This window comes from Rhinoraja longicauda, chromosome 23 (assembly GCF_053455715.1).
Source record: "Rhinoraja longicauda isolate Sanriku21f chromosome 23, sRhiLon1.1, whole genome shotgun sequence".
Classification (NCBI taxonomy): domain Eukaryota; kingdom Metazoa; phylum Chordata; class Chondrichthyes; order Rajiformes; family Arhynchobatidae; genus Rhinoraja; species Rhinoraja longicauda.
The window spans coordinates 21,322,404-21,339,308 of NC_135975.1; the positions used below are offsets into that span (position 1 = coordinate 21,322,404).

The following is a 16,905-nucleotide window of genomic DNA, read 5'->3' on the forward strand; positions in this document are numbered from 1 at the left end:
GAAGGAATAGGTGACATTCAAGGTCAAGACTCTTCAGAAGAAGAAGAGTTTCGACCCGAAACAGCACCCATTTCTTCTCTCCAGAGATGCTGCCTGTCCCGCTGAGTTACTCCAGCATTGTGTGTCTATCTATAGTCTGAACGCAGTTCTGACTCAATGCAATCAACAGCAAAAAAGTGCAATGGCCTTTTAAACATGACTATCGGAAATCCAGTCAGAAGTATAATTACCAAAAAAACTCCAAATAAAATCATAAATATTAGTGCTAAGAGGCATTGACTTCTCTTCAATTATTATTAACATCACCCAACCTTCCCTTTTGTAATTCAAGTCTTCAACCCATTTATTATTTGATCTCACTGCATAAAAATGAATGGTTGATGTTTTATTAAAGCTTCTGCACCAAACATCGATAAATGTGACAGCTAATGGTTAATTTAGGCATTTTAACAAAGGGTAGGCATGAAAATCCAAGTGCTACTTTTATTCATCTGAATGCTAAAAACATTTAGATCCAGATATAAAATAACAAAACTGTAAAGTTTACACGAGACATTTAATGAAGATTATATTTGAACTAATTTGTTATTAGAAAAAAATAGCATGACAAAATGATTCCAGTTCAAATACTTTTAAAAATGGACATTTTGGATCATAGCTTCCCATTTGTCGTTAACCAGCATCTTAAGAACTCATTGCACATGGCTGAATGTAATTATGCCGGTTTACAAAGCTCTTTACTATTTCACTGTTTTCCCAATTGTTTCAACTGAAGAAAATAATCATGTTTATACACAATCACCCTTGGCAACATTGACAACGTTGCAATGTTTTCAGTTTTCTTCAATTGTATGAAATTGATAAACATTGCAATTACACAGTAGCTACACGCCAATCCAACTTAACGCCAACTCTCCAAGAAAGGAAATAAAAGCAATATTTAGAGGAATTTCAGTGCCACTCAAGTGTTGCTGTTTCAGCAGATTTAATTTAATCTATGGCAGCATGTGGCTCGAGGGACAAGTTTGAGATTTCCTAGCAAACACGAGTCCTAAATGCCAACTGTCCTCCAATGTTCCATTCATCTTGGACTTGGGTAACAGAGAGCAAACATCCTGTGATTCTACATCAATTGTGTTGGAGAATCTACCAGCTGTATCTGCGTCTGATTAGATCTTGTGTAAGAACAGCAAGCATACCAGAGAGGAATAGATGCAAGGAGTTGGGCAGGACTTGATTTCTAATCTGTATTTTGAATTAATTAAGTTTAGTTATCATTGGAATTATGCGCAGGGGAATGTCATCTGGTGCTGTAAACATGCTCTGGCATTCATCATGATCATGACTCGTCTACTAACATAGAGGTCTGTTTTCCTGCACATCCATCCTTCGACACTTTTAAAACCTACAAATTAATCAATCTCATTTTTGCATGAACACAGCGACAGATCCCACCAGGATTTCAAAGATTCACCACATTCATGTCAGTCATGCAAGACCTGTGCTTAACTGCAAGTCTGAGATACCCTGGCACTTAATATTTCAGCCAGAGGAAAGATCCGCCCATCATCCGGCCAGTTACATTCTGTAAGTTTCAAAACACACTCATCTCTAATTTTCCTGAACTCTGAGAATAATTCATCTTTCCATATATGGCGTAGCCTTCATTCCAGGAACGAGTCTGGTCAACCTTCATTACACTTCCCGCAGGGCAAGTTCATCCTTTCTTCAGCAAGGCAAGCACCAAAACTCTAACAATACCCCATTTGCAGTCCCAATAAGGACATATACATGTACCAAGACACCTATATTCTTATCCTCATATTTTCCTTTAATAAAGGCCAATGTATATTTGCCTACCAAATTGCTTGGTATGTGTATGTTAGTCGTTTATGCAAGAATACCCACGTCCCTTTGAACATCAACATTTTCCAATCCGCCACCATTTTACGAGGATTGTGCCAGGACCGGAGAGCCTGATATATAAGAGGTTGGGCTAGTTCAGACTTTATTCCTTGGTGTGCAGGAGGATGAGGGGTGTTCTTATAGAGCTGTACAAAGTCTTGAGAGAAATAGATCGGGTAGATGCACAGAATATTTTACCCAGATTAGGGCAATCAAGAACCAGAGCACATAGATTTAAGGTGAGAGAGGAAAGATTTAATAGGAACCTGGGAGGCAATTTGTTAACATAGAGGGTGGTAGGTTTCTGGAATGAGCTGCCAGAGGAGGTAGTTGAAGCAAGTACTATAACAACATTTAAACAATGTTTGGTTAAGTGGATAAGAAAGGTTTAGAGGCATATTGGGCCAATGTCGAGCAGGTAAGACTAGTGTAGATGGGGCATACTGGTCAGCATGGATAAGTTGGGTCGAAGGACTTATTTTCATGCCGTATGACTAATATTTTTTAAATGCTCTTCATTTTCATTTTATTTTAATGCTCGTTTTATACTTTCAAACAATGATCTTTGAATATCAGTGAAAATGTCAGTCTTTGAAGTTGTAAAACTGAGTAACAGCCGTTCCAATCAGACCGAAATGTTTGATTTCAGTTATTTTGTGCATATGACTTGTCCAGTCTCCACCCCACTCCATCACATGATGGCATTTCAAAGAGCAAGCCCTTGAGAGCAAAATTACAAGTTAACACATTGTTGTAAAATTGAGCCAGTCAGCAATGAAACAAGGATTAGAACATGCACAGAAGATTAACGTAGAATTTAACACAATGAAATAATTCATGAGGAATTGAAAATCAATCCAGGTAAATCTAGACTTCATAGGGAAACCAAGATTACTATGAACTAATTATAGCTTAGTATTTCACGACAAACTAAATTACAGCTCACTCAAAAAGTCATAATATTTTCAGTGTTTCATTTTAAAATACAGTGAGATTAGTGTAAATAGTTTTATGTTGGTGTCAGTTTACTTCTCATGGCTAATTATACCAGAAAAGGCTGCAACATTGGAAAAGTGGGGAAATACCCAGATGAAGTTCTGGATTTCTGCTTTGAATTGCAAGTGCATGCATCGCCATTGTTATTCCGCTACCAGTTTTCAGCTGTTGCGCTTGCTCCTTCCAGTTAACAATAGGATGCACAATGTTTTAAAATTACAAAAAGGTGAAATGTTATAGAGAAAGTGATGTTTGAAAACTTCAGTTACATTTATTCATTCCTAAATAAATCTATGGGATTTGGCTGTGATAAAATAGTTTAAGGAGATAATTTCAAATATATGTTGAAGATTGGTGGAAGAATTGGAGGTCAAGTCGCACCAATATACAAGAGGACATCAATTAGTGTATATGCAAAATCCAACTGTAGTGTTATTTGCACTTCTTATCTGATGCAAAGGGCTAGGGGAGGGTTTAGTAGGGATTTTATGCATTGGTGATGGTCAATAGATAGACTAGCATGCACAGGGCCAAGTAATGGGAAATCAGTTCTGCACCCAACTTGATTTGGCAACATTAATTAGCAATGTTTTTATAAATTAAGTTATAAATATACTTTGCAAATGACTTGCAATAAAATAAACTCAAACTCGGCCAAGTCGGAGAGGATAACTGGACTGGCACACTCGCAGTTGTGCACCTAGCTGTCAGAATAGAGACTTGGACACCATATCTCATTTACATTTACATTGGCCCACACATAAACACAAAGACTATTTCCAAAACTAAACATGTTTAATCATTAGAACTTCAGAAAACATATCCATCATAGGGCAACATTTTAGTATTTTGGCACAAAAGGAGCCAAAGGGTGGGACAGCCCGGTATATGATGGGCAATTGTCATGGGTTTTCAACCCTATTGCATCAGCACATTTCTGGAATTGCCAACCAATTGAGCTATAACATGAGCTAAGTAACACGTTTGCCATTCCTCTACTCGTCAAAGAGAGCTGTACAGCACGGAAACAGGCCCTTCGGCCCACATGATCCATATGAACCAAGTTTGCACAATGGACCAGTCTCACCTGCCCGCATTTGGCCCACAGCCTTCCAAATCCTCACCATCTCTATATCTATCCAAATGTCTTTCAAATCATAGCCTTTATCCTAAAGCAGTATTTAAAGTTTAAAAAAAAAATAAAGCAACACCCAAGTCATAAGTCAATTCATTTGCAAGCCGCTGAAGGTGAACATAATGGCCACAGTGACATTATAAATAGGAAAAAAAAACATGCTTTTGAAAACTACATACTTTGGGAGTTAGCTTCCTTTATGTAAAAGGTTCAGACAGTTTTCAACTTCTATGTGTGCATACAGTAGCCGCATAGAATTGAATTCTTTGGTGTTTTAGACACACCCAATTAAACATAACATTCAGTCTGATTAAAGGTAAAGTGTTGGAACTTTTATTTGTTGGAGTGATAAGAAATAGAAAAGAGGAATGGTTGATTGAAATTTCTGAATGTGGCAGACTAAAATGATCAATCGTCCAATTAAAGAATTCAAGACCCAAGACATAATTATGCTGAGACTTCCACGTTAAGAAGTTCTCAACTATATAATGGCACCACTATTTCAGGCTTTCGGTAACACCATAATTTAAAGCCGGAAGAGAAACTATTGGGTGACTTTCCTTATCAATCCTGCAGTGAAAACACTGCTGTTGCTAGTGGGATTGATTTGAAACTGTTATTACTGTAAAATGCACTCATTGCTTTGAGTCCAGCCACACCATATCATCGAGTCATAGATCACGGTAATTATTTTTAACTTATTGGCTGATAGTTGGCATCCCTACGTTTTTGGAAAAGTGATGAACGGCGGATGAATTATGTGTCTTTCATGAGTATATCAGTTTGCTTGTTAGAAACTTTATGCTGGTTGGAAAACTCATTTCAGTGAAAGCTTGATATTTATTTTCTGCATTACAAAACCAGATCAAGCTTGTTTCAAATATAATTTATCGAATCAATTTCTTTGGAGATTTGACAGCTTGGCATTCTCCCAGAGAATAGTGGTGTTCCATTTGCGTGAGAAGTATAATGCTTAAAAAAAGGTTTTAAACTTAGAATTTTGGTTGCGTGATATCTACATTAATGTGGAAAGTTTCACTGCACTGTAGAAGGATTTGTGTAAACATTGTAAGTATATTAATAAGGAATGCTTTGTCCTATACCCTGAGCAAGGATGCAGCAAATCATAGGAATTGAGTGTTTCTGGGCTGCATCCACCTGCAAGATAATAATAAAGCCAAGAAAAAGAAATCAGGGTGGACAAATTGGGATATAGACTTGAGAAAATGCAAAAAGTTAAAGTTATATGCCTGACATATATGGTACTAATTTACAAACAAAAGTTTGCTAAAATCATAAAATGACATTACAGTGGCGCATGTAAAACAAAGGAAATAACTTGCATCTATTGCAGGAACTTTCATTATCTCAGAATGATTCCAAGTTCTTTATATAGAGAAACATGACAGCCAATTTGAACACTAAAAGGTCTCTCAAATAACAGTATAGTTCAGCAAAAATAGGTCAGAAAATATATCAAATTCAAAATTACTAATGATCTCAGGAGGAAAATATTTACCTCAATTCTTGATGATGTTTAGGTTCATAACTGATGCAAAGCCATTTAAGTAATGCATTAGAAGATGACATTGAAAATGTAGATTCCATTACATCACATATATCTACTTCTGGGCTTTCTAATAAGCTAAAAAGAGCCATTCTCATTAATGACCCTTTTTTAACCTCATGTGATATAAATACAAAAGTTATAATGTTGAATTTTGTTCAAATCAACCAAATATATTCCTATGTGATCAACAGAGGAAGAAAAGAAAATTCAACCACATCATTAAGATACCCAAGTGTGCTAAGGTTCTTTGTGTTTTTGCCCAAAGCCAAATAACATTTAATGGGAATCATCAGCAAAGCCTAATGTGACATATTACACCATCGACGTCAAAAGCAGTAGCAAGGAAAGGACACAGATATAATAAAAAGTAAACTTATCAAATGAAATAAAGAAAATACATACATTCAGGCAATAGAATGAAGGGAAAGCTGATCTATAAGACAGTGAACATAGAAAGAGAATGAAAATACAATGTGTTCCTCATGCATGTGAAAATGACTTTGGTTTAATTAAAACCAACACACGACCAAATTTGCAACATTCAGTAATTTAGTTAGACCCGCTCAGCAGCACCCAAACTAACTCATCCTACTTTCGTATCAACATTCCCTTCCAGCAAAAATACTGGATACTAATTTTGCAAATCTCCTTCATATCAGAAGTACTGACCTGTGGATGTCGCGAAAGGATCAGCTTTCTTCACCCATCTGTATTTCCCTCCAGAACATAAAGCCCTCAACATTAATAAATATTAAGGTGGATGATCACATTAACGCTATGGCCTTGACAATACAAAACTATGCCTGATGGACGGTGCCACTTTCCTGCTAAATGATGTGCACCTCCTGCCATTCCCCTCCACTATCCCACTATCTGCTCCGTCCGCTTGGCCCATCACAATGGTGATGCGGCTTTTCACTCTTTCCTCTTAATCCTCTGGCAATTTCTTTTTCTCCAATTTCTCACTATTTCTTATCCATCTTGTCTCTTATTTAAAATTCCTATCTATCACCCAACGAAGCACCATAAATATTTCCTCAACTATCTTCACTATCCTCCCCCAGTAATTTCATGCTTAATAATTCTGAATCATCTTAATTCTCCCTGCTCACTCTGCCCTCCCTTAATCTTACTTTTCACATAATCTCTCCATCCTATATTCACAATAATCCACCTCTGCAGTCTATTGTCATATAATATCTGACAAAGTAGAGCAGAGGGATGTAGGAGTGCAGTTACATAGTTTCTTGAAAGTGGCATCACAGATTGACGTGGTGATCAATAAGGCTAGTGGTACAATTGCCTTCATCGGTCACCGTATTGGGTATAGGAGTTGGGGTGTAACGTAACATTGAACAAAACATTAGTGTGCCTGCGTTTGGAGAGTTGCGTTCAGATTTGGTCATCCGGCTATGATGTTGGAGTGCAGAGAAGATTTACGAGGATGTTACCGGAACCCGAGGGTTTATCTCCCCGAGGTGATAGGGAGAGGTTGGGCAGGCTACGACTTTACTCCTTGGAGCTCAAGAGGATGAGGGGTGATCTTATTAAGGAATACAAGATCATGAGGGGAATAGATAGGGTAACCGCACAATCTTTTACTTAGAGCGGGAGAATCAAGAACCAGAGGACATCGGTTTAAGTTGAGAAGGGAAAGATTTAATTGGAACCTAAAGGGTAACGTTTTCCACACAGTGTGTGATGAGTTTATGCAACGAGCTCCACAGTAGGTAGTTGAGGTAGGTACTATAACAACATTTTAAAAACATCTGGACCGGTATATGGGGAGGAAAGGCTTAGAGGGATACGGTCCAAATGCAGGCAGGTGGGACGAGTGGTGATGGGCCGAAGAACCTGTTTCTATGTTGAATGATCTTATGACTCTCTAAGTTACAAACGCAAAACCCTTTGCAGTGCAAATCAATGGCCAAGTTTGCCCAATCGATACAGACTATGCTTCAGAAAAAAAATTAGGGGGTTTCGAGATGTCCCTGGGATGTTAACGGGAAAACATATAAGCAAGTCTTTCAGCATACTAACGGTTGTATTGCCAGACTACACTGATGTACAATGATATACAATGATGTGCATCACACTGCACCCCCGCCCCCCCGAATAAAACCTGACTATGCAAATCCATGTCATAAATAATGAACAAAGTAACAAAAACAGATCACATACACATCTTCACTATATGTATCTAATAAAAATAGCACTTCAATCCCTCCGAAACATTTTGAATCTATGTTTCAGAATAATCAAAAATATAATCTTCTCCACATTATGAACAAGTCTGAAATGTCAAACCTAATGGTAGTGATAGACACTTGACAGAGAAATAAGAGGAAACAAGTGTGGGGTGATAGTTAACATGAGCAAAACATCAATAGAAGCATGATCCAATTGTTTTCTGTGCTGTACTCAAGTACAAAAGCTGTTTAAACGCATGTTAAAAATGACAAAGGGAAATGGAAACCTATGGGCAGGAAACCATTGATGCAAATGAGGGGCTAATGGAAAAAACATCAATTAAAGAAAGGCATGCCTAATTCATTTGCAAGCTATTTTCACTTTTACAAAGAATACTTTGTTGAAGAGCTTACGCTGTAACTGTGATGCATGAAAGAAGTGCCCCCTTTTTGTCTCTCATCAAAAAGAGAAAGTACAATTGAGATCACACTGCATGCAGATTTGTGAGGGGAACATTTTATGTTTGAAATCTTTTATTAATATTTAATATTTGCAATCCTATTTTAATTCTCATTTTCCTTGCATTGAAAGCTTACAAAGGATAATTATTTTTAGGGAGAAGAAACATATTACATGTACTATATCCCTTCACATCCACAGCTTGCTCCAACCACCCCCCCTCCCCTCCCCTCCCCATCCCTTCCCCTCCCTCCCCCTCCCTCCCCCTCCCTCCCCCTCCCTCCCACCTCCTCCCCCCTCCCTCCCCACCCAAATGCACCCCAACCTTGTCTCTGAATTTTGCCACAACCAAAATAAGCCAAATAAAAAGAGTACATGCGATGCCACATCATGGGTGATGCGTTGCTTGAAAACACTCAGTGTCATTAATTTCCACAACACAAGACCATGTCACCTGCACTTGCATTAAAAAAAAAGGATATCAAAATGATAAATGTTGTGTTTATTCATTTACAATTTCTGTCACGTAAATTGCAGCAGATCAAATATGATTCTGTATCTCAAATTTTTGGGTGGTGATTTGTAAATGCTGCAAGAACACATTTACATTATACAAACAGCTGTAACAGAGACCCCCATGCCAGATAACATTAATGCAATGAAAATTGACAGACTGTTTCGGGATAACCTGGATCTGATAATGAAACGAAATACGATTTTAGTTCTTATGAAGTCATAAAATCTGAATATGTTAGTATAGAGTTTAGTTTAGAGTTGCACAATATGCCTTTCGGCCCATGCCGACCATTGATCACCCGTTTTGATGTTATCCTATTTTCTCATCCACGAGGGGCAATTTTACAGAGGCCAATTAACCGACAAACCTGCATGTCTTTGGAGCGTGAGAGGAAACTGGAGCACGTGGAGAAAACCCATGTGGTCACAGGGAGAGCATGCAAGTTCTAGAGATAGAACCCGTGGTCAAGATCAAACCCGAGTCTCTGGCGCTGTGAGACAGCAGTTCGAACAGCTGTGCCACTATGATGCCCATTAAATTCATTTATATCATTGTTATACGTTGTAACTGGCAAGAAAACATGGCAAAACAGTTTTTAAAAATGCTTAAAATATTGAGTTGAAATAGTTCTTACAACAAAAATATTTGCGACTGAAATGGCTCTCGGGTTATTTAGATAATCCCACTACTAATGTATTTAAAACATTACCTTGCAGCATTTCATTAACAACTTACAAAACCTCTAATATCTGTGTAGGAGTGATGATACAACACATCATTACTGCCATTACTACTATATCGCTTTGCTTGAGTCCGAGAAACAAATACAGAAATCTGGTTATGCTTTCGATTATCTGCTTTTACAATAATGTACAAAGGGCAAGACTGGCTCAAAACTATTAAGATAGTTTCCTGCAGCTGTTTTTTCCATTTATACATACTGTAGGCATAGCATTGAGGAAGACCTGAACTTCCTGCAGCAAAAAAAACCCAAACTGTTGGAGGAATTGAGCAGGTCAGGCAGCATGTTTCAGGTCAACATCCTGCATGACAAGTCCTAGCCTAGGGTTTAGACCTAAAATCAAAGATAGGGCCAGATCATTGTCTCTGGAATAGTTCATTGTGGATTATGGAACTGGTACGCAACAATGCTGAGAACAAAATTCTGCACACTGTATACACAAAATGCTGGAGTAACACAGAGGGACAGGCAGCATCTCAGGAGAGAAGGAATAGGTGACATTTCGGGTTGAGAACCCTTCTTCAGACCCGAAATGTCACCCATTCCCTCTCCAGAGATGCTGTCTGTCCCGCTCCGTTGCTTCAGCATTTTGTGTCTATAGCTTCGGCTTGAACCAGCATCTGCAGTTCCTCCCTACGCTGTATCTTTATCTTCTGATTTAATTGGATACCATGCAAAACAGGTTTTTCACGACCGCATGACAATAATAAACCCAAACCTAAAGTCTTTTTTTTAGCTCCCTTAAAACAGTCTGTAAAACTACTGGTCATTCAGTCCTATTTCCTCATAATTTGATCTTATATTATTCCTGTAAAGCACCGAATCGCGGGACTTGTGTCAGCCCGCCGCGAACCTTTCACCGTCCGGCGCGGCCTGAAATAGACCATGGGATTTTTCACAACAGGCCGTGGATTTTCTCCGCCCGGCGGGGGCTTCAATGTCGGGAGTCCCGACCGCCCCGACATGGCAAGTTCAACAGCCTGACCGCGGGAGAAGACGGCAGGGGCAGAGAAAAGACATTCTGGCCTTCCATCACAGTGAGAAGGTGACTGGAGGAGACTCACTGTGATGGATGTTTCTTTTTTTTGTTTTGGTTTGTGATTGCTTATTTTTATTGATCTTATTGTTGGACTGTAGGTAACGGAATTTCGTCCAAAAGACTTGTTTTTTTGGATGACAATAAAGGTTATTTTGATTCTGATTCTTAAGATATTTTGTTGCATTAGAAACATTGGTTTATGAATGATGCCTAGTCAATAACAACATTTATTTTTAATCACTTTTTCATTATTGCTCATGATGGAGTGCGTTGTGTGCTTATTCTTCTGACAAAAGTCACACACTTCAAATGATATCATTCATAAACACTTTTACAACTACCATACGAGCCCAATAGTAAGAACTGTCCTTTGATTTCTGCCCCTTATCCATTCAGTCTCCCATTCTAATTATCCAATTTATTTTTTCTAACATCTGCCTTAACAGACATATGCTGCTATATTCCAATAGCCCTCATGATCTTGGGGTTTTTTTCCGGAACACCAGAAGGTCATGGCGTACTTTTATTGTAATGAACCCGGTATCATTTCAACAGTTCCACTTATTACAGCCCTTGAATATATGTTTTAAATTCCTTAATCTTTACTGTATGAAAATGTTCAAACATTTTAAACCTATTTTCATTGATACTGTTCTGATCGATCGTCACTTTATCTTTTCCTACACTTAATGGCCATGTTCCAATTGCACAATACTCAAAATATGCCCTCAATTCCTGCACAAATTCAAAACTGTACTCGTTTTTGGATTATCTTTCCGATTTATATCCATTTTTAAGTAATCAAAGAGAGGACAAGATTTAACATAAACAATAGTGTGTTTTAACATAAATAATAGAATGTTTCAATATTCATCCCACATTTTTTTTTTAAACAGAATACTTAATCTTTTATCAAAATAGTTCACAAAATCTTAGGCCTGGCGACAACATCATTTCTCCAAACATCTACAATAAATCACGGGATGGGTTGTAAAGGAGATGGTGGGAGTCAACGCAGAAAATAACGGGAATGTGCAGAAAGTCTGACACAGATGGAGGAACGATAAACCTTTCGGGTCATTGACCTTTCTTTACCCCTACAAGGCGAGGGCCACGGCCTGCAGCAGGAGCCCAGCTGTTGTCAGTGGGCCTGGTGCACAAGAAAGTGAACAAGATGAGCGCCGTGCCAGTGATCGGCGGCCCCTTCCTCCTCCTCCTCCTCCCCCCCCCCCCCTCCCCTCCCCCTTGTCTGGGCCGCACATGGCGGGCTGGCAGAGGCTGCCTCCGTGTGGCGCTGCCGGGGTTGAGCAGCGGCCCGGGCCAGAGCCGGAGCCGGGGAGTGGCGGTGCCCGGGGGGCTGCTGCTGCCCGCGAGCGAAGGCCCGAGAACAGCGGCCAACCGTCGCGTCGCGTCTCCGAAAGGCGAGACTCACCCGTCTCCGAGACGCAAATCACAGCTGATTTTCATTAACGCCCGCCGCCGCTGCCGCTTGCCCCTCGGCGACGCCAGCAGAGACTCCGGCCTCCGCCGCTGATCCCCACTATCGCTGTTGTTACCGCCGCTCCTGCTCCTGCTCCTGCTCCTCCTCCTCAACCACTGCCGGCTCCGAGGCAGAGACGCCGCTCGCCGCTCGCCGCTCCAGGTAAACACCAGCACCGCCGGCTGCTCCCACAGCCCGGAACGCGGATTCCGGAACGGGAGTCTCCAGCCCCTCTCACTCACTCACACTCCTGCCGCACCTCACACCATCCGCTTCCGCTCCCGCCCCCGAACAGGTTTTCCCTCCCACTCACTCCCTCAGTGGATGGTCGCATCTCTCATGTTCCTGGAAATCTCTTTACTTCCTTTAAAAAAAAAAAAGAAAATGATCTCTTGCTCCCGATTCCAGCGCCTGCAATATCTCGTGTCTGCGCCTTCCTCCTTGTTTTTAAAGCAGCATGCAAGTTTTAATCTGAAGGGTCTCGACCTGAAATGTCACCTACCTCTTCCTTCTCTCCAGAGATGCTGCCTGTCCCGCTGAGTTACTCCAGCTTTTATTTTGTGCCTGTCTTCAAGTCAAGTCATTTGTCACATGCACATACACGATGTGTAGGGAAATGAAAGTGACAATGCCTGCGGATTGTGCAACAACAAAAAAATTACAATTACAGCATATAAATTAAAATTAATACAGAAAAGAAAATTTAGCCCCTGGAGTTATAATAGTTAACAGTCCTGATGGCATGTGGGAAGAAAGATAGGTGCAAGAGTGGGTCGGGTGTCCTGCCCCGCTACCTGGTTCTTGGTGAGATTGAGGAAGCTGTGTCCTGTGAGCAGATGATGCAAAAGTAACAAAGGTGAAGGGGGTGGTTCCAAAGCACGATAAAGATCAGTCCAGGGTAACTGAATACGTATGAGAATTGCCCGAGGAGATGGATGAAATTCAGTACATCATGTTTTGTGCCATAATTTCGCAACAACGCTGGGTGTCAAGGAACGAAGCGAACACTTCGATGTAAATTAAATCATAAATTAGAGGTTAGTAATAGGGATGACTAACAGCTGTAAATTGGATGACAAGTGTGGTCAATTGAATAATCTTGGTTCCATTTCTGGGACCTCGGAACAAAACCAAGAGTATTTTTTAATTAATGTTCTCAATTTAAGCAATTTAAATCTAACTAAAACAAATGAAGCATAATTACATTTATGATGTTTTAATATTAAAAATGACATTTTAAAATGTAAAAAAACATTTTGTCAAATAAAGTCAAGTCCAAGTCAAATGTATTGTCATTAAGTATAATGAGATACACTTACAATGAATATCTTACAGCAGCATCACAGGCACATATACTCAAATTGTACACAGTATAAATTACATATAGGATTTCTAAAAGAAAGGAGACTGTGCAAAAAATAAGTACTAAATATAATTATGGGAAAAAAATGTCCATTATGGGGCAAGAGCGGACAGTAATATTATCTGAGCCTGATTCTGTTCTCACTCGGTATTAACAACCATGTTTCTAACAGACACACAAACAGTGAGTTAGAATAGGAATAATAGGTTCCTCATCCAGGAAAACTGTAGTTACAACTCTCACCCTATCACAGCTCAAACGGTAATAAAAGTTGGAGATTATGTTAATTCTTTATGCTATTCTTACTGATAGTTAATCTGTTCCATCATAAATACAGGAACGTAAATGAAGAAAGTTTTGCTTCTACAAGTAGGGAAAAAAATGTAAGAAATCAATGACATTTTGTCTTCTATATTACAATAATGCAGCCTAAAAAAATGTTTGCATCAGTATTTCTACTCCAATACATTTCTTCTTCTTAGACAGTTCCTCGGGATAAACATTTACTTACTTCCACTACAAGTTTGTGGGTCCTGAGGGTGATAATGAGGCCAGAGATTCAATCAGGTTCCTGCAAAGATGAGGGAAGGAGAAGCAGACAGGGAGGTTGGCAGGGGAGTTTGTGAGGTGGTTATGAAGGCCTTTGGTATGCTGCTGATGCATGGCCTTGACGTTTCCAATATTATGCTAGATGCTCCTCGTTCACTTTGAGTAGGTGAGGGCCAGAGGTTCCCAACGTCAGTAGAAATGTTGCTTTTCTCAATGGCAACTTTAAACACTTCTATAATTTTTTCCTTGGTCTACCTAGTAATGTCCTCCCACTATAGATCCAGGATAAAGTGTTCATTTCAGGATTCTGTGGTAGCTCTGGCCAGCCCAACATAGCCAACAGAAAGACACAAGGGCCTTGGTGTTGGGGATAAACACCTGGGAAAATCATTGACGTTGGTTCACTTGAATTTGGAGGACTTACAGTCAACATTGGTGGTGTTTTGCAGTGCTTTGAGATGCCTGTTGTAGATAGTCTGGCTCTCAGGACATATAGGAGGATAAGCCTTACTGTCACCCAGTACATCATGAGGTGCTCAGGTCTTGATCTTCAACTACCCTTTTCCTACATTGACCAAAAGATGTGTTGACATACTGAAAAGAAAGGTGAATTTTATCTTTGATTCCTTCCTTCATCAAGAGCTGGCTCCTGCGATACTGCTGTGAATATTTATTGTTGGAGAGTGGTGTGGTGCAGCAGAGTCATATTGGTAGAGGACCTGTAGATGTTGAGTGTAAAACCCGTACCCCCATATGCCCCAGTCGACAATGTCTGGGAGCTCAGCCTCAAATCTGGCACAATCACATGACCATGCAGCAGAAGACGTAAAGTGCTGAAGTAACTCAAGGGGTCAGGCAGGAGCTCTGGAGAACAAGGATATGTGACGTTTCGGGTTGGGTTCTTCTTCAGACTGATGGAGCATCTTTCTCCAGAGATGCTGCCTACAGATGGGTTACTTCAGCACAGCCATAGAGTCATACAGTATGGAAACAGGCCCTTCGGCACAACTTGCCTACACTGACCAACGTGTCCCATCTACACTAGTCAAAGTCCCATCTACACTTTTTTTTTGTAAACCAGCATTTGCAGTTCCATATTTCTCCATGCAACAGAGCGTGGTCTCTAAGACATTTATACTTTGGATAGATTTCAGAAATCTGGAAGAACTTAACATTGAATTGATTGATGACAGACCCCAATGTTTTTGTAAAACAAATGCATGGCACTGTGGTTCACTTTTAACTCGGTGGCTTCACTCCAGGTGGCTAGCTGTCTATAATTTATGGTTCCAGGAGTCACCATCAGCTCTCAGCTTTGTGCAGGCACATTGCCATCCATTATTTCCGACAATCCAGACACAATAAAATGCATGGCAGAAGAATGCCTAATGATTTTCTTCATAGAGCCAAAATGTGATACTCATAATCATTGCAAATAACTGAACTCTGATACCAGATCTTCTGCAACAAATCAATGATTCACAATAATTGTAATTCACAAACAATATTGTTAAGTACTAAACTATAGATATGCTGGTTTTATAATCTATGTTGCAGATATAACTCAGAATTTATTTTCCAAGATAATACATTTTAATCTTATCTTGCCTTTTCCCCCTTGGCTTCAAACGTTACTGACAATCTTTCTTTACTTCTCCAGTGCCTTGGCAATATTACAAAAAAAGGACCATTACTTTCCAAAGTGTATAATTAATATAATGTATGTGTTTTTAATTTTTCCAAAGCTATATTTGAGTTACAGAACATGGCCCAGTGTGTTGGTATGGAATAGCTTAATAAAACAAGGCTGAACATTTGTAAATTATCCCTCCAAAACACACCTGGTTCACACTGCTTCAAAAATGTTTTGACAAATGGTCAACAGTCGTTAAATTGTTACAACTGCACTCAAGTGGGCCATAATTGATTGGTTTCAAACAGGGATAAGGTGCAAGTCATTTAGTTCACAGGCAAATAATCTATGGATCTTCTTTCAAGTGTATTTTTTTTTTGATTGGCAGCCACAATTCTGCAGAAAAATACTTTTTCACAGATAAACAGATACACTGAGTAGTTGACCTCATTTTGAGGTATCAAACTTAGGCCTAGAACCTCCTTTATTGCTTTATAATAGCTTTAAGACAACATTGTAAGTCATAATCATGCTATTTTAAAATATCCATAAAGATCGTAATCTTCACTTGCGGGATTTCCAGAACAACATACACGAACTTCCCTGTGTGGCACTACATTATGTCAGCTCCAAGAGACAGCTGTGCGTCACTTAAGTAGCTGTCAGTTAGGGCAAGAGCTGTGAGAAGAAGAAACCTATAGAGTCAGAGTGATACAGTGTGGAAACAGGCCCTTTGGCCCAACTTGCTCACACCGGCCAACATGTCCCAGCTGCACTAGTCCCACCCACCTTCGTTTGGTCCATATCCCTCCAAATCTGTCCCATCCGTGTACCTGTCTATCTGTTTTTTTTAAATGTCAAGTTATCTCCAGAAGTAACACTTAATTTACAGCAGTAACTTTAAGTGACTCAAAGTTATCTCTTTTGCACATATCTCATGCTGCACTTTTCCAGCTCCTGAAGAACAATGCTACTTCAAGAAATCATGCTGCAATAACAGGAGAAAGAAGGAAGAGTTTCACCAGGGGCTCAGAGGGACCAGCACATTTCTACATGGAGGGGAACTACATCAAGAATGCCAGAAAGGGCTTTGCAAAGATTAATGCAAGAAGGGTGCAGTCTGGGAGAGTCTGACCTGCCTATTCCTGTGTGGGCCACAGGAAAAATAGGTAAGGTCTTTACTCCGTAAGTATAGAGATTGGGTGTCTTGCACCCTGCATCAGTGAGCAGAAAACTGTGAGATGTTGTAGTGAGATTGCAAGAGGTCAGAGAAATGAGTGAGGTCTGACTTGGTGAAGCTTAGCATGTAAAGGCATTGCAGATCAGA

At 39.8% G+C, this 16,905-nt stretch overlaps 1 protein-coding gene across 3 annotated transcripts in view; it reads right to left on the reverse strand.

Moving 5' to 3' along the window:
- gramd4a (GRAM domain containing 4a) overlaps positions 1 to 12,255 on the reverse strand; it is a 98,100-nt gene extending 85,845 nt beyond the window's left edge. For 2 of the 3 annotated variants that reach the window (XM_078419808.1, XM_078419810.1), the window contains exon 1: positions 11,986 to 12,255. In XM_078419808.1, coding sequence (XP_078275934.1) covers positions 11,986 to 12,020 — 35 coding nt within the window. In that variant the 5' untranslated portion in view covers positions 12,021 to 12,255. The remainder of the gene's footprint in view (positions 1 to 11,985) is intronic. The other variant, XM_078419809.1, reaches the window with a different exon arrangement.
- Between the last annotated feature and the right edge of the window lie 4,650 nt (positions 12,256 to 16,905).